The 23,185-nt window shown below is 43.4% G+C and overlaps 1 protein-coding gene across 2 annotated transcripts in view; it reads left to right on the top strand.

Annotated features, from left to right (window-relative positions):
• Nucleotides 1-2,709: 2,709 nt before the first annotated feature.
• The window catches only part of CRIM1 (cysteine rich transmembrane BMP regulator 1 (chordin-like)), a 192,969-nt gene continuing 172,493 nt past the window's right edge, over nt 2,710-23,185 (top strand). The window contains exon 1 of one of the 2 annotated variants that reach the window (XM_012653840.1): nt 2,710-3,409. In XM_012653840.1, the coding sequence (XP_012509294.1) occupies nt 3,079-3,409 (331 nt within the window). In that variant the 5' untranslated portion in view covers nt 2,710-3,078. The remainder of the gene's footprint in view (nt 3,410-23,185) is intronic. The other variant, XM_012653841.1, reaches the window with a different exon arrangement.

Below are 23,185 nucleotides of genomic sequence, written 5' to 3'. Positions count from 1 at the left end.
ATGGGTGGTTATATCTCAATGGTGGGATAATGGGTGCTCTTCCCCTCTTTACTTCCTTCCTCTTCCTTCCTGTCTTTTCCTTTCTTTATTTTTTATTTTTATTCATTTATTTTTTTGAGACAGGGTCTCACTCTGTCACCCAGGCTGGAGTGCAGTGGCTTCATCATAGCTCACTGCAGCCTCCAACTGCGGGGCTCATCTTCCTGCCTCAGCCTCCCAAGTAGCTTGGACCACAGGGACTGTCCACCATGCCCGGCTAATTTCTTTATTTTTTGTTTTTGTAGAGATGGGGTCTTGCTGTTGCCCAAGCTGGTCTTGAACTCCTGCGCTCAAGGGATCTCCCGCTCTAGCCTCCCAAAGTGCCAGGATTATAGGGGTCAGCCGCCTCGCCCAGCCAGTTTATCCCCTTTTTTCAAACTACAGTCACTTTCTTACTTCTGCCTTTTTTCTATCACCTGACCTTGGCTTTACCTGGTGGGTCCTACAGTGTTATCTGCTACATTTTAATAAATGTCTTTATACTTGCATTGGAACAGAACTACAGATAACCTCCTCTGCGAGAGTGGAAGGGGTCTTTCAACACAGTGTAATGATGACAGTTTGTTGGCAAATCCCATGGTGAAGTGCTGGTGCCTTGCTGGGTTACAAGAAACCACTATGTTTAACAAGGTAGTGTGTTTTATTTTTCTTCAATTTTGCTAATAGAAAACCTAGCATATTTTAAATGATTTTACTACTCAATACTTATTGTGGAACCATGGGGTATAAGAGCCTTTGGAGAGCATCTTATCTGATCTCCTACACAAATGCAGAAATGATCTCTACAACAACCTTGGAAACTAGTCTTATGAACAACTCTCTTTAAACCTCTCTGGAAAATGGGGTGCTCGCTCCCCCTTTCTGCTGTTGAACATCTTCCCCATGACCCTCTGATAATCAGTGGTAATTAATGAGTCTCTTCCTCTCCTCAGGACAAAGAAATATGATTGGAGAAATGTTTAGTTTTCTCATGCCAGCGATGAGGGAATATTCCACAGGTAACTTTGGCTTTTTGGTTCAGGATTAGAGTGGTTAAACCAAAATATTTATCAGAAGTATACATTTGTTACACACACAGATGATTTCAAAGGTAGCTTTGTTTCCTTTCTCAGTGCACTGCCAGCTATTAACTTTTGGTTCATTAGTCACGATTTTCAGGATCCAGTTGGCTGCCACCCTCCCGCAGCCAGACCATCTCAGATCAGAGGGTGGGCCAGCCATTCCCACTTCACACCTGTCCCAGGATCAGATGTTTCTTCCCATGCTGATCCCAGTCACTTTTTGTCAATGCATCAATGTTATTGACTTTGGTACCCATCCTGTGAATGGTAGGCCACTGAGGAGCGGATCGCTGCTTCACACCCGAGCAATGGTCAGAGCCATCACTTCGAGAACCTTTCCTGACAGCCACAGAAGAGAAACAGTCTCCACACGATGCATTTTGCATCACTTCGGTTGCTCTTTTACCAGGTTTATCACAAAGAATATTTACCACACATCTTTATTAATACATTCACAATAATTAAAAAGAATAAAAAAAGGAAAACCACCACTTTTGTCCATGAGCTTGAGAAAGAAAACGGCAATGTCTGATGACATTAATGATGCCTGAGATCTACGGGTCTAGTATCATGTCTAGACTTGTAGTAGTCCAGTACTCGGCGTTACTCCAGGGAGGAAGATTCAGCTCTGTTACTTTCAGTCACCCCTTCCCATATTATAGCACCCCGGCACAGACAGCAGAGCGACAAAACACAGGATGTGGACAGTTAAAATTCAACTCAAGCTACAGCTGTCCCCAACAGTCTCTCCACCCCCGGCAGAATATTTACCTAGACCGTTTAAAGCACTTAATTAATTCACCAGCAGCTTTGCTGGAGACGTCTCAGGGTTCCCGAGACTCCATTACATAATATCTTTTACAAAGTCTATTCCCAGCTCGAGTGAAAGATGGATTCTCATCCAGTTTGCGGAGGTTCCATGCATTTCCTTCCCCTTCCCCGGGTTCGATCCGGCGGCTGCCCAGTCGAGACGGCAGCAATCGCCCAGGCCCCGAGCTTCTGGGGTCCCCGCCACTCTCCGAACTCAAATCTGCCCCTCGAAGGTGCAGCTGCCTCGTCCCGCCGGCTCCTAGGACAGTCGCTGCAGCCACTGTGCCAGCGGGCGCTCGGGACGCCACGACTCTCGCTGCTCGCTGGGTGCGCCCGGAGCCGATCCGCAGCGCGCCCGCGGTGCCCGGGCTGGAGCAGCTGCTCGGCCGCAGGGCCGGCTCGGTACGCCGGGCTCCGGGAGCAGGAGGGAGAAGGGGGAGGAGGAGGCGTGTAAGGGAGGAAGGGCCTGGCCGCCGGAGTGGGAGGGAGGGGGAGGGGGCCGGCCGGCCGGGAGGGGTGGGGGGCAGCCAATGAGCGGCGCGCGGCGCGGGGGGGGCGAGGTCTGGGGGATGAGGTAGTATGGGGGAGGGCGCAGCCCGAGCGGCAGAGGCTCGAGCCATAAACAAGCGCCCGGAGGAGCAGCGCAGGAGTGAGGCGAGCGGGGCGCGCGGAGCGGACGCCGCGGACCTTGTGCTGCACCACCGCGCCCACTCGGCGGCTCGGGAGGCGGGGACCGGCCCAGAGGCTGCGCCGCCGCCGCCACGGGGCCGGCCGACTAGGAGGAGGAGAGGGAGGAGGCGCCGCCAGTCCCGGCTGGAGCCGAGCACAGCCGCCGCCGCCGCCGCCGCCGCCAGAAGTTTGGGTTGAACCGGAGCTGCCGAGAGGAAACTTTTTTTCTTTTTCCCCCCTCCCTCCCGGGAGGAGGAGGAGCAGGAGGGGAAGCCACCGCTGCCGCTGGCGCCAACGCTAGTGGGCTCGGGGTCGGCGCGGCCCGTAGCGGGGGCGGGGGCCTCTCCCCGCGAGGGGAGGCGCGCCCCGGGGGCCCCGAGGGGGGCGGCGAGGACCGCGGGCTGCGGGTGCGGCGGCGGCGGCGCGTGTGCCCCGCTCAGGGGAGGGCGCCCGCCCCGCTCCCGGCCCGGCTGCGAGGAGGAGGCGGCGGCGCAGGAGGATGTACTTGGTGGCGGGGGGCAGGGGGCTGGCCGGCTGCGGGCACCTCCTGGTCTCGCTGCTGGGGCTGCTGCTGCTGCTGGCGCGCTCCGGCACCCGGGCTCTGGTCTGCCTGCCCTGCGACGAGTCCAAGTGCGAGGAGCCCAGGAGCTGCCCGGGGAGCATCGTGCAGGGCGTCTGCGGCTGCTGCTACATGTGCGCCCGCCAGAGGAACGAGAGCTGCGGCGGCGCCTACGGGCTCCACGGAGCCTGCGACCGGGGGCTGCGCTGTGTCATCCGCCCCCCGCTCAATGGCGACTCCATCACCGAGTACGAAGTGGGCGTCTGCGAAGGTACGGCTGCCCGCTGCGGGCCCCCTCCCACCTGGCCCGCGCCGCCCCCTCGGCGCTGGCTGTGCGGAACAAAGTTTGGCCGAGACTTTCCCGAGGAGAGAGGGCTCCGCGGGAGGAGGGGCGGCCGCCGCCCCCGGGAGAGAGCCCCCGCGTCCCCGCTCCCTGCCGCGGCCCCGCTCCCTGCTCCCCCCGACGCTTAGCCGGCCGCGGGCGAGGTTGGATTTCGTGGGCGGGGGCAGACGCGTGGAGGATCGCATCTCCCAACCCCTCACAGGCGCGCACACGTGTGGCCATTCCAGCCTGGGCTGGGTGGCCCGGCCCTGCGCCCCGAGGTGGGGGCCCCGCGGGCAGGGAGCACTGCGGAGGCTGTTGCGCGCGAGCCCCTCGGGGAAGCCCGGCCCCTGCAGCCCTCCGCGCACTAGCGCAGTGTGGCACCGCGTGCTGCACACCGTCCACGAAAGTCCTTTTTCTGTGGGCGGAGGAGATGTGTCTCCAGCTCACACTCCCTATGCGACTCTTTTATTATTTCTTCCTTGCGCTCTTCACCTCCTTCCTCCTCCTCCGCATATAAATCAATTTCAGCTCCGGAATATGTCAGCCCAGGGGAAGTTACATACGGTGGTTACTCATTTATTTGCCTATTGAAAATGGTCAAAGGCTTTCTCCCCTGAAAGGAAAGCGGGTGGGGTGGGTGGGGGTTGCACCTGGGAGTGAAAAGTTGTTGCTGACTGTTAGTGGCTGCTTTTTAAAATTAGATATCCGCGTGTTTCCAGTCGTGCTGCCGGTTCCTTGGTTTTGTTTGCTTGACAGCGGGGATTGTTCTGCTGGCCTCGCCACCAAGCATTTGTGCACCGCGGTGTCGAGACTGACGGAGGGAGAGAGAGATTAGATTAATGGAGCCTTTCTCGTTGGGGAACCACTGTTGGTGCGTGGCGGCCTTAATCCCTGCCCGCCTGCCTCGCCCTCAGGGTTCCTGGTCTGGTTTGAGGGCTGGAGAGAGGCTGGGCGTTCTTTTTAGATAGCTAATGGGGGCCGGATTCGGTGAGCACCAGTTAAAAGTGGGATCCCTGCTTGGGCTGACGTTGGGTTGATGATGCTGTTCCGGGGCATCCTGATGAGAGAGCAGAGCGCAGAGCCTTATTTCTGGGGGAGCGGCGAGGAGGGAGAGGCGCCCTCTGCCCAGCGTCTCTTCCCTACTGCTCAACAGCCAGCACCTGGGAGACCAGGGAGGGGTTTATTCTGAAGCACCCTTGTGTGTGTTTGTTTGTTGCGCTGGGGTACTGAAAAAGGAGGTGGCAACGTTAAGGATATAAATGGATCCACTAAAAGGCATCAATACTATGATTCTTTTTAAATACACACAGAGACACATATTTATACCTGTAGTGTTTAGAGTTTGGACAGTTCAGAAAAATAGAGGAGGCCTTTCTGGTTTGGAAGCTAGTGGGCAGTAATGAGTGAAGGGAACTCTTCTCAGAGGGAGGGGACTTGCATTCGGTTAGAAGAGTTCATTTGCCTGGAATACAAAAGCCTTACACCTGGTATTCTAAGTCCCTTTCTATAACATGTTTTTCCTGCCTCAGGAAAAATGGCCATCAGACTAAATTCTGATACAGTTTTATGGGTTCGACTTTGGGAATTCTGAATGGCTTAGACTAAAAGATGAATCTTTGAACCCTGCCACTTGGGGTGTATAACTGAATCCAGCCTCCAATAAATCTGTAAAGAGCAAGCAACACAAAAGAAAGTTAAAGGTGGTGGAAACTGCAGTGCTCTGAAAAGGACTCTTGGAGGTTCTAAAGATTCTAACTCTCCTTTTCTTTCTTTCTTAATATGTTTCTGGTGAAGGAAATGCTCCGGGAACATTTACAGTAATCAAGTGTTTTGGCAGTAACCTTGCATGTCACAGTATAGAGTTATTTTGGCAGTTTGGTGAGCCTTTCATTCCTCTGAAATGATGTGATCCCTCAGAACTTCCTTTCTTCTGGTAACACCCCGTGCACTTGGTATTAGCCTTGAAAATGCTTGGAAGTATTTGTTGACATGATTATATCTCAATTAGTGTTCTCTAGAAACACTTTATTTAGTAGGCCTGTTTTCAGCTACCAAAATTGTATGCTCAGGACACTTTTTTTTTCCCAAAGAATTCTAAAAGCAGCAGTCAGGTTGCATTTAAATCCACGAAACCAAAATAAGGACAGAGTTATCTGGCATGATATAATGGTTTAGACAGGTATTTCCAATCGTGTATCTAAAACTTCAGATATTTTCACTTTCCTACAAGATTTATGGAAAGCACAGGATAAGTGAGTAATCCTTTTTCTTCCTTATTAAGAATTAGAGGAGTCTTTACATGTCAGTAATTATCTAGAAGGTATTGATTTTCTCTTTTGTTTTTCTACTTTGCAAGAAATTTCTCAGTTCCCCTCAATGTTTCTCTCAGTTTCCATTTTTATTCAGAAATTCACATGCTGAAGCATGACTACCATAACTAACATGAACAGGAATTGATATATTTTATTCATGTTAAGGTCTCTTTTGCTGCAATTTTTGCACTAAAATGACCCCTACTGGTTGTATCTGTTAATGAAAACTCGTTTGAAAATTTACTTAATTGGCTACACTTAGAAGACATATTGCATGGTATAGAAGTATTATCCACGACTAACCTACCTGCTTTTGATGACATAATTCAAATACAAATTACATTTTCTGTTTGCCAACTTGTAGTAATTTTTACTTATGTTACTCCTATAGTGGCTTTGTGGAGGGGAAAAAATCATGTTTTTAACTGAAGTTCACAAAATGAGTTAAATCATGGGCAGAAATGGGCCCCTTTAAATGTGTGGCTCACCACCTTAGGTTTTGAAGGCACGCAGGCTGGTAGTGGGCTCTCAGTAATAAGTACACAATACATGGATATACAATCCTACCCATAGAAAGAGCACTGAAGAAAAAATATGTTCTGAAAGATTAATGTGATGAGTTTGAGATATACACTTGGATTTCTTTCCAGCATAGTTTAGATTGTCATTAAATAAATCCTGATTTAATTATTCCTTGAGTGGGGGGAGGGGGCAAGTGTATTTGAAAAACTGAACATAAAGTCTGATACCTAAAGTTTCCTCTGCTCTCTCAGTCCAAAAAGTGTTTTCTGGCCCTCAGAAGGCTACAAGTCCCTTTCTTGTTTCCATCATCTGTTGAGTCTTCCTGTTGCCCTTCGCAGCATCCTAACTGGCCGGTTTTCTTGGCCAGGCTGCCTGCCTCCAGGGAAATCGCCCAGAAGCCAGAGAAACAAGTTTGGATCCTGAACCCCTGAGGAAGAAGTCTAGATGGGAGACCTCTTTGGGGGATCAAAGACAGAGTTTTAAAAAACTAATGAAGTGAGATTTTCTAGAAAGAATGTTTTCATTGGACGGTGAGAATTATATTTTGAGTTAAGGGGAGTGAGGGCCATTTTTTCTCCTACGTGGAATAGTACATTATGCTTCTGTAAGGGCTAGGGTAAGGTGGGTGAGCACAGCCAGCCATCTTTCTCTGGGTAATGAAAGGGCAGATGATGGTTGAGTTTGACAGTTCGTAAGGACAGAGTGATTAGGAACCAAGTGGATGTACTGAGTTGCTTTGCTCTGAGGACTTTGTTGTCTTAGAGCCAGGTGATTGCTATTGCAGGTAAGTACCAACTTTCTTCCCAGTGAATAGGTACTTAGGGCTTCATCTTATGGAACTTAATTGTCCATGTTTTTCACCAGTGTTGTCTAAAAAACTGCATCTTTCAGAACACAGTTCTCCTGTTATTTCTCCCCAGGCATTTTAACTTTTCCTCCCACCCATTTTTATGGGACAGTGAGAGGGAGAACTAAGTAAAGTATAATGTGGTGGGTACTTACAGCAAAGAACAGAATTTTGTTTTCTGAAACTTGCCATTTAGAAGGTTATGGTTTCTTTTCACTGGAAGACAGTCAGTGGAGATGATGGCCACTTGGAAGAAAATGTGGGGGTGATGTGAGGGGAGGCCCCAGAGAACAGTCTACAGAAGCACCAAAACATTTGGTTTTGCACAATAGGAACATGGGAACTGCTCTCATCACTCTGTACTAGGACTTGGAGTTAAGAGTCCGTGAAGTTTAATTTTTACTAATTAAGGAGGGGAGGGGCAAAGTTAATACTCCTGTCCTGGAGTTAGAAAAATTAAACTCCAGACTTTGTTTTTGAGTAATGGGTTTCATTTTCCCTCTCAAAAGTCTTTGGGCAGAGGGAGCCCGGGATCCCTGAGAGAGAAACAAGCAGAGGACATATAAAATTATATTAGTAATAACAAGGAATGGGAAGTAAAACCATAAAAGTAAACAAGGAAATAATTTGTTCCTCCCCAAAGTAAATATTGACAAAACATGGAGAGACCTATTCACGGCACATATACAAATGACAGGGCTCAGTGACCTTCACTTTGATTGTGAGGCTTATAGAATCCTCACTGTTATTGAGGAGTCCTGTCACATAAAACACTTGGCAAAGGGCAAATGGATTACATACTGTCAGAAAGGAAAAAAATTGCAAGTCTGGAGGTATTTGCTGCCATTAACACATATTTAACAGTGACCAGGAAAATCTTCAAGCAGTATGTTGGCAGTATAGTTGTAGGCAGTCGGGTTAATTTATGCAGAAACTGTTTGAACAGTCCTTAAACTATGGGCATTGTATCCATTTGTAGGAGGTATTTAGTGACTTGCTGCAGTTTTTATGTATTGTGTGGCTTATTGAAGATGCGATGACCTGTTTGGAGAAGTGAACAGCTTGGGGATGCAGAGGACAGACATTATGAAGTTGGGGGATATAGATAAAACAGATGACCCTGAAAAGATAATGAGTGGACAGACTAAAGAATGATGAATGGGAGAAGAGAAAATATTGAATTCATCTTAAGGCAACTGTATCATCCTTTGAAGAATAATCCAAAACACATTCCAGACATTAATTGTGAAATTCCTGAAAAATGTGGGTGTGCTTAACATCTCTCAGGCGATGGTGCAAGAGATGACTGTGCTGTCGTAGCCTGTAAATACAATGGGGTAGGATGTGGTAAAATATGTTCAGTGAAGCAGATTCCTGTAACACTGTGTTCCTTATGGCACATTTGGTATTAGGATTTTGGAGACACCCCAGTAAAGCTCATTTAATTATTTGAGGAAGAAACAGTAGACTAGCCAAGCATGCATGAATAAAACATTGAAAGCCTTCCTTCCCAGAGGTCTAATTGTCCAAAGCTGCGTTTTGAAAGATCTAACTTTCCTTTGCATAGAAATCAATCACTCATTCTTTGGTCTTCTACTTTGTGCAAGGTCTTCTGCTGGGTTAGGGGGCACTGGGGGTGCTGGGGACCTCTCAGACGTGTTCTGTACTCTGCATACTTTTAATCAAGTTTTTAAAAAAGACAGCAAGACCATAAAAAGTCTAATAATGTAAGTTCAAGCCAAAGAGAAGTGATTTTGCGAGTCTGTATATGATCAATTGGCTAGTGAAATATGTGGATAAAATTAGTTCTAGGAATCAAAGCATCTAAGGTGATCTCTTCAGGCTCTGGTGGCAAAGCAGAAAAAGACATTCGAGTTTGAACGAGATTTAAAAGTATGAGTAGGAGCTCTTTTTTGGTGGGAAAGATGATCTTTCCCATTCTTACTGGAGCCTGTGTGGTGTGTATCAGAGTGTTTCCCAACATCTAAGAATGAGGCTGCATTCTTAACGCTTTATTAGCTGTGGTTCAAAATGGCAAGTTTCCTTTTGAGAGTGATTTTCTCTCTGTGCCAGCTTGTTTCACTAGGCAGATAAGTGCGGGCAGTGAACTAGGAGGTGTCCCTTTATCAGCGCTTCTCAACTTCACCCACTCTTCTGCTTGCCCTGGCCGGTTAGCCTGATCAAATCATTGAAAAAAACTGTGCTTAGACAAGACCTCCTAAGTCTTATGAACAGTGGAGTGGTTGAATATACTTACAATGCCCTCAAGGTAAACACAGAACTCTTAAGTGTTCATTTGGGGCCCACATGAAAAAAGAATCTTTAAAGATCTTTAAAGAATGTTTTAAAGATCCTGTTTTCCTTTGTTGGTTGCAAAGTGAACAGATCTCCTATCTCCTCTGACCTCATTTAATTCCCCATGTGAAGTACCTGTAAGTTGGTAGAAGAGAATAATGATTGGGAACTTGGCTTAGGGGTCAAATCTGCTCTCTGCTTCTGTGTGTCTCAGTTTTCTCATCTGTGTAGTGGGGTTAATATTGGGGTTGCTATAAGGACTCAATGAATCCCTGGGGAGTACTTAAAAGAATGACTGGCATGTGGAAAACGCTTACTAACAACAAACCTGCTAACCAGTGTAAGCAAAATAATTTGACATGGGCTCTTTCTCTATTTCTCCTTAATCCTCATCTATCTATGTCAATGATCATCAGTAGTTCGGGAGTTTGGGCTCTTAGAGGGGGAACAAGTGTTGTTGAGTTCTAGTTCCCCCTCTCCCTTCCTGTCCCAACACCACAAATGCATTGAGTTAAAAAAAAAAAAAAAAAGCCTCTGAAGCTTCTTGCTACCTTTCCTTCTGTCTATTTATTATATCTTGACTAAATAATTTCTATAAAATTTGTATATTTTGGGTAAAATTTTGTGTCTGAATTTTTTGACATTAAGACATAGGAATTGTAAATGTAACCATTTATCTGTGGGCTGATATTTCACTGGGGGAAGAAGGGGCATCTAACTCACTGTGATCAGTAACGTACATTTGCCTCCACATTATATTCTGGATGAAGGTTTTTCTAGCTCCTGGAGTGTTTTGGCTTGGCTGGAGCTAAGGAAACAACTTGTACTGTCTCAGCTCAACTCCCATCGGGCTCCAGTCTCACCTGCTCCTGCAGTTGGTATAAACTAGGCAAAACCAGAGGTTTATCCATTTCTCTGTTGTCTTTCTGGCTCTACCTGTTTCCCTGCCATCCTTCCATCCACAAATATGTATTGAGCATCAATTATGGGTCTGGTCTCTGTACCATGCAATAATGATACCACTTCTGTAAGCCACAGTTTCTCCGTTAATGGTAATAGATACTTCCTAGATTGGCTGTGAGTATAAAGTGAAATAAAACTGTGCTTCTGAGATTTTAATGTACACACAAATCACCTGAGGATCTTATTAAAAATGCAGGTTCTGATTCAGCTGTTCTGGGGTAGAGCGTATGAGTCTGCATTTATAACAAACTCTCAGGTGACGCCAATCAATGTTGCTGGTCCCGGGACCACACTAGCAAGAAGCTAGTACCTACGTGTAAAGCATGTAGAATAAGGGGTGGCATGTAATAAGGCCTAATAAATGTTACCTGGTATTATTAATATAATAGTTATTTTTCAGCCAAAATAAATGATAAAAGGGCTGTGCTTTCCCAGAGACCATGTTCTGATGGGTAAATAGGGAAAACTGAGACAATTGGTTATAATCCAGGACAGTAACCCCGGGATAGGGAAATGCTGAGCCTGCCAAGAGCAGCTATGAGGGTCCCTAACTCGGATCTGGCTACCAGGCAAGATTTAGTGGAGGATGCAGCAGCAAGCAAGACCTGAGAGTCCCCTCCCTCCCTTTTCCCCACTCTTGTGCAAGATGTTTTAGGAGAAAGAAAATAGGCCTTGGGGCTAGACAAACCTGTGTTCAAATCTTAGCTCTGTTACTTTTTACCTGTGAGGTCAGCTTGCGTATTTTTCCTGGGCTCCAGTTTCCTCATCTGTGAAAATGGAATATTAGTAACTTTCTTTCTTTCTTTGAAAAATAGATTATATAGAGGGATATTTAGCTTTCTATCAAGTAAATATTATAGTGAGGATTAGAGATTATATATGATTACATAGGGGTGTGTATATATACGATTATATGTATGTGTATGTAGTTGCTAGTACAGTTCCTGGTACCAAATAGATTTTTAAAAATTAATTTTAATTTCTATTCTATTCATCTTTTCTCATTTTCTTCTTTGTTAGCTTTCTCTATAAGTTTAAAAATTTACTTTGTGGACACATAGCTCCTTCACATTTAACGAAGCCTTTTCAAAGAGGGACTCGGGGAGTTCTGGTTTCAAATATTTGTGAAAGTAGAGAAAAGGACTGGGAACAAGGGGCCAATACCCTTTTCTGGGGTTTCTGGACCTAGAAAACATTTGTTGGTTTGATCCAATGTGACTGTAATTCCCAGCCCCTTTGGAGTTTCAGCAGAATGTCAACACTTGCTTCATTTTGTGGTGTGAACCCTTACTTCCAGAGGACTTTTTCACATTAGTATTTTTTTAAAAGTGACATTTTAATGTTGATGTAATGTGGTTTCATGAAAGTAAATTAAATTTCCTTTTATTGTTACAAGTTTTTTTGTGGATTTCCGGACATCTCTGGAGACATTGGCAGCCCCAGGGTTGTCACCAGGCGAGGCTGAGTTATCTCACTGGGGTTTCAGAAGGAAGCAGCAGCAGGCCCAGCCAGTTCAAAGACCTGGCTCCATCCATCTTTCAGGTGAACTAAACCTGCAGGTTTCCCATGGATTTACTCCGTAGTGTCTCTGGAGAGTCTTTGTGCTACAGTGGAAGGCTAGAAGAAACACCTAGAATTAAAATATCTAAGGTTCTTGTCTCTTTAGTTTTTAGTGTAGGTATGGACCCATTTTAGGAGAATGGAACTGCATATTCTTAACTGTGACTTTTTCCTTCATGCCTGGAAATAAGTATCACTTTTATCCAGTAAATATTGGCTGCAAATTCACAAAGCAGATGCTTAGGCTGTTGTGGAACAAGGAGAAAGAACTTGATGAAGATAAAATCTTTGGAAATCGGTAATTTACAACTTTTTTTTTTCTTTTTGACAACCAAATCTTATTATCACATAGTAAAAATTGCATTTTTTTTCCAGAAATTCTTTTAGTACCTATCATTGTAGTGCCCCTGTCTTTTATCAGGAGTGTTGGTATTCAAACATGTAACTTACAAGCAAGATGGGAAAAACTTCAAAAATAGTTTCAGGGTTTCTTTTAAGTATACGTGAGTCAAATCCAAAATAACACCCTAATTTGAAATATCCTGAGAACATTTGTCCTGTGACTATTTAAGAAAATTAAGTGTTAATTATATTTAGAGTGTTGTCATTTTACATTTCAAGTTCCTGAGAAGAGAATTTGAAGAGTCTACTATTTGGAAATTTTAGCTAAGTCCTTAGCAACCAGCTTACTTTGGCTATGGCAGGTAAAAAAAAAAAAAAAGATACAGGCTGTAACTAGAGACTATGCCTGTCTGCCTGTCTTATTTAGCATTTCAAAACAAAAACCATAAACAAACATCTCAGATTCAAAACAGAAAGGAATTTCTGGCAGGGCAGAATGAAACCTGAGCCTGCAGAGTCCTAGTCTACAAGAGAGGTAACTCATTTAGCTTCTTTTCCAAAGGCCACTGCAAAACGTTTCACAGCTGTGATAAAACAAAAGGCGCTTCAGTATTGGAGAATTGTGATGCCTCTCTTTAAGACTCCAAAAGACCTGCCAAAATAAGGCAAAGCTACCTTCAGGATGTTTGACCTGAACTCGACTTTATTAAGAAGTAGTCAGACCACTTCAGACCTAATAATGTGTGAGGAATCTTCCATGTGGGATGGATGGGCTTGGATCCCTCCCGAGTGTGTTTATAATTCTACAGAGGCAGAACATTCCATCGTCTTATCAAGTGCAGATCTTGAAATGCAAACCTTTTCTCACTTCCCCATAGTTGTCAGCTTTGCGTTTTTATAAAGGTATGGGCATTTACAGTCTTGAGTGAGGAAAAGGGATGGATTTTAGACAGTTTTTTCTCCGGCAGTCAAAGTAGAAGGATTTTTAAACGATTTGAGAAAGAATGAGCATGCTGTGTGCTTTTCAGAACCATTGAATTCCTATATTTCAGGCAGATTTTAAGAAAATTTATTACTACTACCTATGTCATAAAAATGAAAGATCAAATACATTTCTGTATTTTAATCGAAAGTGAATGTATTTGTATATATCCTTGCTTGTTTCGGAAAGGATCTGAGGCTGCTTGGAAAGGTAAATACCACACAATTCTTGGACATGAAAATAGCATGATTAAGGAATGACGGCTTCCTGACCCTTGTCATCTCTTAATAGCTCAGTGACTTAAATAAAACCCCTCACTTCCCTTGGCTTCACTTTGCCTTAGTTTGTGGAAAGGGAATTAGTTACCTACCTGAAGGCAGGAGAACTGAATCAGGTGATATCTTAAGGCCCTGCTGGTCATAAGATCTATGTTTTTATGACCTAAAAGTGCTGGACAGGGGTCAAGTATTACCTTGTGTTTGCAGAGCCAGGAAAGGAAAAAGTGGTAGTGTCTACATGACTCTTTGCCAGGTGCTGTAGACAGAAGAGCTCAGAGGAAAAGATCAAGAGTTCTTCCGTAGTTATGTTTATTGGGAGGCAGTGGAGACAGCAAAACATAGCTATTGGAAAGTGAGTGACATCTTTTAAATGCCTGCAGGAAGTAAGCCATATAAACTGTGGCCTAGTCTGGATTCACGGTAGAACTTACACCTCTCTTTTATCTCTGTGCAACCTTCACTTTCTCCATTTTCTCATGAACTTCATTAATCATGACAGCTGTGAGGTAGGTAGGTGACAGAGACCGCAAAGGGAGAAGCTTGAGCAAAGACAGGCCAAAACTTGCCCAAATTCACATGCTCATTTCTGCCTCTGACACTAGAGAGAGTTGAGTAATTGCTGTTCTTCCTAATACTGCAGGCAGCAGCCAAATTCTCTGCATTCTTTTACCTTTGCTGCTGTTTTCACTTGCCAGGGAGTTTCCTTAAGGAGCAGACTGAATTTAAAGAAACATAACAGTAATAGTGCGTGAAGGGGGGATCGGTGGCTGAATGTGGCACATTGGTGCCTCATGTTGGGAGGATGAAACGCTGATTTCTGCAGAGGGACATGCTGCAGGCTACGCCAGCCCCCTCACTTCTGTGTGCAGCCAAGCCGCCAACCAGGAAGCTCTTTGCCTTATGTGAGACGACAGATCTTCACTAAATATATTTCAAGTACAAGTCAACTGTGAAACTTGGAAAGTTGTCTAGAAACATCACCCTTCCTTTGCATGTTGTCCAGCAGCAGGGTGTGGAACGAAGTTAGGTGGTGTGAACCTGTGGTTCTGAAACTTGGTGTAATAGGCGTGATTCTAAAGAATGTGATGCCCAGCACAGCCTCCTGCTTATACCAACAGTCAGTGTGCTTTGCTTTGTGGATATTACATTTTTGCCAACAACAGCCTTCCAGAATGAGGTGCTGGTTAATTCCAGTCTGGCATTAATTCATTAATAAGTCTGCTGAATGCTGAATACTCCATTCGGGAGTATGTGCCATGAGAAAACTCAGCAGCTAATTATTGTGCAGCTCTTTTCTGTGATTCTCACATTGATTTCAGTTACCTAAGCCACCAATTCCTAGCTGTATAAACTTATAGAATTTTTAGTTTTCTGTAATAATTTTGCCCCGAAAGATTTTTTTTGTTTCAATTTGTGAAACTATTAAAAGTTTACTAATAACTGGGTAAACATTTTATATTGTACTTGTTCTTTCTTTCCTTTATCTTTTTTTTTCCTCTTCTTCTTCTTTTTTTTTTTTTGAAAGATAATATCAAAAGTTAAATCCTGTTCTGGATCTTACCACCTCTCTTCCTGGCTAGATTTCTGGTTAGCTGATAGTAGTGGCTAGAAGGATGGGTGGTATTAATTTACTAACATGAGCTTTCACCTAAGATAGGTTCTCCTTTACTCTTCTTTGCTATATAAATAGGTCTTTATTTGCTTTTCTTCCGGCTTGATTAGTGCATATTAGCTTAAGAACTTTTAAACAAGGGGGCAGTAATAAAAGTCTGGTCGCCGGGGTCCCAGCACTTTTCTCTTGGAAGCAGCCAGTGAGTGTAGTGTGCGTTTGCTGCAGTGACAGCCTGTGCTGGAGGGTACATTAGATACCTCCCTTGCCCACATCATTGTGCTGTGGTTTGGCCCTCCTCCTCTGGCAAATCCCTGCCACGACCCAGTGCTGGCTGGATCTCAAGTGCCCTGAAAGCCATTGGAAAGATGCTTTCCAGCGGTCTTTCCATTTGCCTTTGCATTCTTCCCAGCATGGGTGCACCCAGCTCCCCAGCTGTTGGTAACCCAACCAGTAACAGAAGGTGGTGCCAAGCATCAAACCCTCTGTGAGGACCCCTTCCAGTAACCGCGTCTGCACTGATGGCAGAAGAGTTCTATATACATGTTTGGAGGGGGAGCTTCTGCCAGCACATCAAATTCATTTGCTATATGGCATATGATAATATTATAAAACAAGGATCTTTACAAGGTTGTGGTAGACTTGCTGGCCTTAAAAGATGTTCCAGAACAGTAAAGTATTTCTGTAGCATCAGCAACTGGGCCCCTGAGTGAGTATAGTTACAGAAGTGTTTTGAGAGACAGGAAGCTAAGATAATTCTTTCTTTGAATACGTAGTTAACTTTGTGCCTTTGGATGTAGGGTGTGTGCCTGCATGTGTGTTTTTTTAGTTGCTGAGGGTGCAACACAAAGAATACTTTGCATTGTATTAGGGATGTGCTAAAAACAACTCCCCAGCTTGAAGCAAGTTAAAATACAGTGTCTACGCTGTGGATCAGCAAACTGAAAATGACTTCTTAACTAATAAAGATTTTACATTGTTTTATTTATTACCTTTGAAAAAAAGAACAGTTCTAATTATAAGTGCTTTGACTTTTAAACTGGTTAACTGGGATATCTGTAAGTGGACAAGTAGGGCTCAGGAATATTACTGACTCATTTCATTTCTTGGTGATTGGAAACAAGTTTTTATAGTAGGCTGCCATATAGTTTTTGACCTTTTATAGGAATTTTAGATGTGATGGCAGAAAGAAAAAGCAGAAATTTAGGGTGAGAAATGGAAGTCCTCTGTAGGAAAATAAGCAAAATAAAAGAAGCCAGAGGTGTTGGAAGGAGATGAAATTATTTTCAAAGACTATCCTGGGAAAAGATGAGCCTTTAGCAACCACGTTTATTGACTATCTATTCAGGAAATTGTATTAGATGCTTTGGAAAGAGAAAGGAAAAAGAAAAGACTCTCTGCCAACAGAGGGCTGGAAAACTTGAGGGAGATAAAGTATTTACATGCTTTAATGACATAAAACATGTCCAAAAGAAATACATAATTACAGCTGCATTTGGCACTGAAAATAGTTCATGTATTATATTTTTTAAATTGTGTGTGAATGTGTAAGCGAATGCTCTCGAGTGAGAAATGCTTGGGTGATATTTCTTGAGAGAATGGAAAAGTAGAAGGTACGAGGAGCTAAAAAGAGAGTGAAGGCATAAAGGATGACTCCTAGTAAAGAAGAAACAGCGAACATTTTTTTTTCTTTAGAGAGGATGTATTTTATATGCACAATTATTCCAAATCTATTTCTAATCTTAGTATAATAAGCATTTAACTTCCCATAGAGCCTTAGTAATCTGCATGTTATTACTAAAGGCCCACAGGTAAGGGAAAATTAGACTCCCAAATTAAAGACCTGACTATCTTGCTCCTAAAGTTTTAAGTTTTCCAACTTTATTTCCAGTTTATCTTGGACAAAGACCCTTTGAGGACTCAGAAAATCAGGAGGTATGGTCAACACAAACCTCCTAATAACTAATGCAGCCAAAGGTTTGGGGCAAAACTAGCAAGTGCAAAACAGGTATGGTGTTGTTGGCTTTCAGACTCCCTCCCCAAAGTTGTCTTCACTTCCTTTCAAGTGTGTTCTCATCCCTGGAGCCCTACCTCTTTATGCTTCTTTCTTTGTGAAGCCTTCCTGCCCTGCCCAGGAAAAAGTAATGCCATCCCCTCCACCCCCATTGCCCGTAAATAGCACTTTCTTCTTCCCTTGTTATAGTACTTTTCACACTGTGCTAGAGTTCACATTTCTGTCTCCCTGCCTCATTGTGATCTACTTGGGTGCCAGGATTGTGTTATTCTAGCGCTTGGCACACGGGAAGAACTCAATGAGCATTTGTTGACTAAATCTAGACTCAAGGTCATCCAAGATATTATACAAAAACGTTTCCATCGGGACTGTTTGGTTTGCATTGTGGAAACTGAAACGAACGGCACTACCTGTGAAGAGACGCCCAGTGAGAAGTCCTGTCATTGCAGAAGGAAGTTCAAACTGATTAACTGTGCCTACTCCAATCAGTGTTGGATTTTCTTTTTTCTTTCTTTTTTTTTTTTGTAATTTTCAATATAGGTTAGTTTCAGCTGTATTTATTTTAGCAAATATTTAAAGGTAATTTTTAATTTGTGAGGACTCTTCTTCTTGCCAGTTCATCATAAAGGTGTCATCTTTTCGTTCACTAACGCTTCTTGAGCTTGTAAGAATTTGCTTATAACCTCGTTACTGTCAGAGATCTGATACAGGGAGCCGTTGAGATACTCTGGGGCTCAGCTGCTTGTAAACAATAACTGATAAGCAGTTATGAGTTACTTTATAAACACGCTTCAGATGACCCGTATGAATACTTGATGGTAGTAGAACAGACTTCGAGATTCTCAGGAAATCCGGGATTGCGTCTTCAACGTGTACGTTGACTGATCAAGAGGGAGTTCAGTGTAACAAGCATGTATTGAATGTTAAGTCTGTGAGTGCTAAGAGCAGGGAATGATGCAACCTGCTTACTGCTTCAGGTGATCTCCAAATATCCTAAGGAATTTAACTATACAGCTTCTCTGGGAAGGAAAATCCTAAGCCAACAACCTGAGGGTGGAAGTGTGTGACTGTGAATAATAAAAATGCCTCACGGATGGTTAGAACAGGAAGTCCATAGGAATGCAATTTAAGGCAGTTAGGAAAGCACAATCCCATTTGGATTTACTCCAAACGCTATGACTTCAGAGACTGAGGAATTTTTGATGATTAGTGGCTGGAGCCCCAACTTGTTATTTAGTAGTGTGGAATTGTTTTTCCTTTAACACTAGTTATGAGCTCTTTGTCTTCCTAAAGGTTTGAAAGAGGTTTGCAAATTAAGACAGTAAGACATTAGATACTTCAGGATGCAATAGCAAATTGCAACCTTTGGCACGAAACTGTTTCGACTGCTAAAGAAAAGCGGTTTGGCCAAGACAAAATACCCAGAGTCATAGACACGTCCTGGGTATAAGCTTGGATACTTATGCCATTTTGTCATTTTAGTGGATGTGCCCATTTTCTCAGGGCAGGTTTGATTTTGATGTCTGCTGCAGCGTGTCCCTTCAGCGTTCCCACGTTTAAGATGCTCATCTCACACCTGATGGAAATTGTTTATAATGTTAGTGTCATGGTTGGTGGCTTTCCCAGTAACCCCCTTGAGATGATCCTTTTATTGATCCCTACCAGTTGTTATAAAAGTTTTGGGAAAGGAAAGGAGGGGAAGCTGGAACTGATGGCTACATAAAGTTGTAGCTCATAATGCTTAGTTGGCAATGAAAAGGAAAGATTCTAAGCAAGGTGATTTTTTCTGAGCATCCACTGATGCTTTTCCTATAACTCTTTAAAAATATACGTTTAACTTTTATGTGACTTCATTACTATTGAAAGTTTGAAAACTCAACTCCCAGACCTCCAGACAGGTACATTCTCCTTTGAGTGTTGCCTTCTCTAAGACTTTAGCAACAAAAGGAGTATTTGACTTGATGGCAAATACTACACACACGAGAGGTGTGTGTTTCTCAAAACCCGTAATTCCATAGTTAGTTTGAGGGGGTAAGTGAAGGACCCAGACCTGTTCTTGCTGCTGGAGTAAGCACACTTATCCGCAGACTTTGCTTACATAAATGAATGGGGGCAGAGGACTGGGAAACACACCTGAAGGAGGGAGTGCCCATCAGCCTGTAAGCCAAGGTAAACAGTGCTCGTAACTGAAAAACAGACATCCTGGAAGGAGAGAACCAGAGAAGTGGGTGTGAAGTGCAACCGACAAGTACCATTTTCAGTATATAGGCAGCTGGGTTAACCCGAGTCCTGACATAGAACTTCTCAGAGCTGTTTAGGGGAAATCGGTTGCTTGCACTGGCCTTTGACTGGCCTATCATTGCCTACAGGTGGACCCAAAGAGTTTTCTCCTAGGGGAGAAAAGGTAACATTTGCGATAGAGAAAGCAGACCTGTGGGGCATTTTGAGAGGTAGAAATGAAGTCATCAGTAGCCTAGAGATGTAGCCTTGCAGGGCACCAGAGAAGTGGCAGTGGGAAGGTATCCCTGAGTCTGTATGTGTAGAAATGCATGCATCCTCTTTCTGTCTTTCGTTACAGTGGGACAGTGTTTCATTATGGTGGACACCTATGCCCACATTGCAGATATGTGATGTGTGCATATATTCATGCATGTGCGTCCATGTGTGCACCATGCACATATGTGAGAAGGATTGCTCACAGGGTCATGTGCTTCTCCTAATAGTTTCTTTATGTCCATTCTTCTGTGATGGTAGTTTTTTTTTTCCTAATTGCATCTGTTAGGTTCTATTAATTAGAACAGAAAAAAAATCTGTCTTTGGCCATCATTAGTTGTCTCATAAGAATGCTATTATAAAAGGAGCATTACTAGCCGGTTTTGGAAATAGAGAAAATGAACAATTATCCAAAATACTCTTGTTCAAACATGAAAACTAGTTTCATGTTGTTGTACATATCCCTGTCTAGTGTTCCTCCATGTACATCCTTTTTTTAACCACGCATTTTGTATCAGGCTTCTTTCCACTTAACATCGTATCAAGTGCATTGTCCTGTGTTGCTGTGTAGTCTCCATTATTACAGATTAAGCTGAGTAATCTAGATGTACTGACTGCAGTGCTCCTCTTCATTTCCTTCCCCCCTTCTCAGTACTATATAAAAAGCAACAAGGGAAAAGAAATAAACATTCCAGGTGAACTTAAGAGAAAATTCTGTGTAGTCTTCATGGATTTTTATTTTCCTGAGTGCTTAGGCTCTCCAAGCAGATGACTGATTGTGTCATCTCCCCTTACTCAGCACCTGTGCATCTGATCCTTGGCATCTAGGCTCATGGCACAGGAACTGTAGCTCTTGATTGTTTAGTGTCATGTAGACTCCAAGAGCACTGAAACTCTGTAAAGTTAACTAACGATCTGTAGATTTTGTACAAATAGCCAGCCCACTAGACAGATGTTTTAATTCTTTTGCTTTTATTTTTTTTTGCACCATGTTATTGGATTTCAAATGTTTATTTAGTATGAAAAATGAATATAATTAAGTTCTAAATGGGACTAGATATTAACTTCAGAATGAATTTACAACCTTTATGCTTGCGTATGCCATATGCTCTTGTGGAGGATTTTATCTGAGGATTTAAAACAGTTTTCTACTCCTACAATTTGTAAATTAAAACTGGGGGCATAGAAGTTATCCAACAAGGCACATACAAAATTTGGAAAAATTTGGATCATTATCAAGATTAAGTTTGTTGAAATTCGGTCGGGAAAACAGACTTTTTTCTCTCAAGTTATGATTATTGACTTATACTACAACTCAGATACTGGTTTCATATTCAGAAGGTATATAGCATCTGTTGTAATATTTCAGATTTGTTTCTACAATTTTTATTTAAAAATGCAAATTCTCACTCAAAACCATTTCCACAGGCGGTATGCAAAATCAAATCACCAGGCTTCAATTACAGCTTATATAAATTTTAAGTGTTCTTCAGATTATCCAAAGGAAGACAAGAATTTTGATTACCTCTTTAATATTAAATTATTAGTTTTGAATTTTAAATCTTTGAAAATGTAATTTGCATACAATGTATACCAATCAACATATACCGTCCAGAAAACACTGAACATTTACCCAGCTGCTTGTTAGTTGGAGAGAGTACTTGTTTAGACTTCTTGAAGCCAGAGCTAAGTGATGCATGTGCACAATTAGAGTTTAACAAATGCTTTTTGACCAACATATTGACTTCAGGGAGCATACTTTCTATTGAAAAAGCAATTTGAAGGTGAAATCACATCAAATTAAATAGTTTAGGCTTGGATACTTGTGGAATTTTAGTTAGATCATGGGATAATAACATTAGCTAAAGTCAGGAAGTGTGTAAAATCTTTTTAAAAAATTTTAAAAGTTTAATAGATATTTATATTCTACAGTAGTAGACAAATGTTCGACATCTTCCATTGCCACCACCACCAAAATATGTGTGCTGAAATTATGTCTCTGGAATGAATAAAGAGGTGTGGAGAATCTGACCATCATTATGGAAAAGGTTAGAAAAGGGAGAGTGGCCCTGGCACTTTCCCAAGCTTTGACCCAACGTAGGGCCTGTACCTCTTATTGTAACCAATTTATACAATTTAAAGGTGGGAATCAGTAGGTTGTCTCCAATATTATACAATTAGTCTTTAATCAGTTGATCTTTATTACCAACCAAAACTGCAAATTTTTTTTTTTTTTTTTTTTTTTAAAGCTTCTTAACAGTGCGATTATATTCATCTTCCTGGTTCTAGCATAGATAGTGAAGCCTCTGTGAGTTGTGTAAGCTGCAGGTTGAGGTGAATGTTTAAGCAGTGGGTGGGCGGGTGTTCATAGGATGTCGCCGAACTGTGTTTCCTTGCTTACAGAGTCCTGGAGCTTGGCCAACTCGCATGGGGGGGAGAGTCGGAGAGCTTTGGTTTTGAGAGCCCTGGGTTTATTTCTGGCTGTTGGGAGAGGAGATTGTGGGAGAAGGTGTAAATATAGTTAGAGGGAGGTCACAGACTCGAAGGTTCTTGCCAGGGGTAAATGCTGGATGGATTTGTTTATAGATGGATTTGTTTATAGCTGCTTCACGCTTTTACCTCTGGGAGTTGGTGCTTCCAAGGCACGACGCTCAGTGTCTGGATCTCCTTTAGTTGGGTATCTCGGAATTCTCCTTCAATGCCCCAACCACAGGAAATTCTCTTTCCTTTCTCCCTACCTGCTATGAGAGTTTTCTTTCTTTTTTTTTTTTTTGAAATAATGAACAGCAAGCTTCCTGGGAAAAGACGGTTACATAAATACTGGGAGCATGCAGCGTTGGAGGATGGAGTTGCAGGATTGGGAATTTGTGGCCACGTGGATCTGCACATCATTGTCTCCAGTGCACAGAGACGAGGGCAGCAGTTCCCGGGCCCTGTCCTTTGTCTCTTTGTGCGTTGGTCACTGATTTCCCCTGTGCGGGGTCTGGATCCCTTTACCTTGCCTCCACTCACGTTGGTTCTAGAAGGCCCACATCTGGCAGCTGCCCTCGGTCAACCCCACATCCCTGCACACAGGTGCTCTTGCTATTGCAATCTTGGGGACATTGTCCAGCCAGCTGATTATAGCTGTCCTCGTCCCTGGGCACTTGTATGCCTTCACCAGTGGCACTGGTCTCATTCCCAGCACTGGCTCTGCCGCTTGGGCCCTGTTGCTTGCTCTTCAGACAGTGAATCACCCTAGTCCTGGGGCATTTCACTCACCCGTACAGCTGGCACACATTGCTTCCGTTTGCCAAGGAGCGTTAGGAGTACACAGTCTCAAGAAAACCTGCCTGGAGGAAGTGACTTCTCTAGAGAAATCTAGATGGTAAATTCCTTAGGGAGAAACCATGTTTTATTAACTGGAGGCAAACTTGTGTACTAGTGAGAGTTTGGACTCTGTGTAGTTACCCTGGCCAAGCTACTGAACCTCTGTTCACAGTTTTCATCTATAAAATGTGAATGA

The sequence above is a fragment of the Propithecus coquereli genome, unplaced genomic scaffold (genome assembly GCF_000956105.1).
Source record: "Propithecus coquereli isolate 6110/MARCELLA unplaced genomic scaffold, Pcoq_1.0 Scaffold43, whole genome shotgun sequence".
Lineage (NCBI taxonomy): Eukaryota > Metazoa > Chordata > Mammalia > Primates > Indriidae > Propithecus > Propithecus coquereli.
The sequence above is the reverse complement of the archived record's forward strand: the minus strand, read 5'-3'. Positions and strand labels throughout refer to the sequence as shown.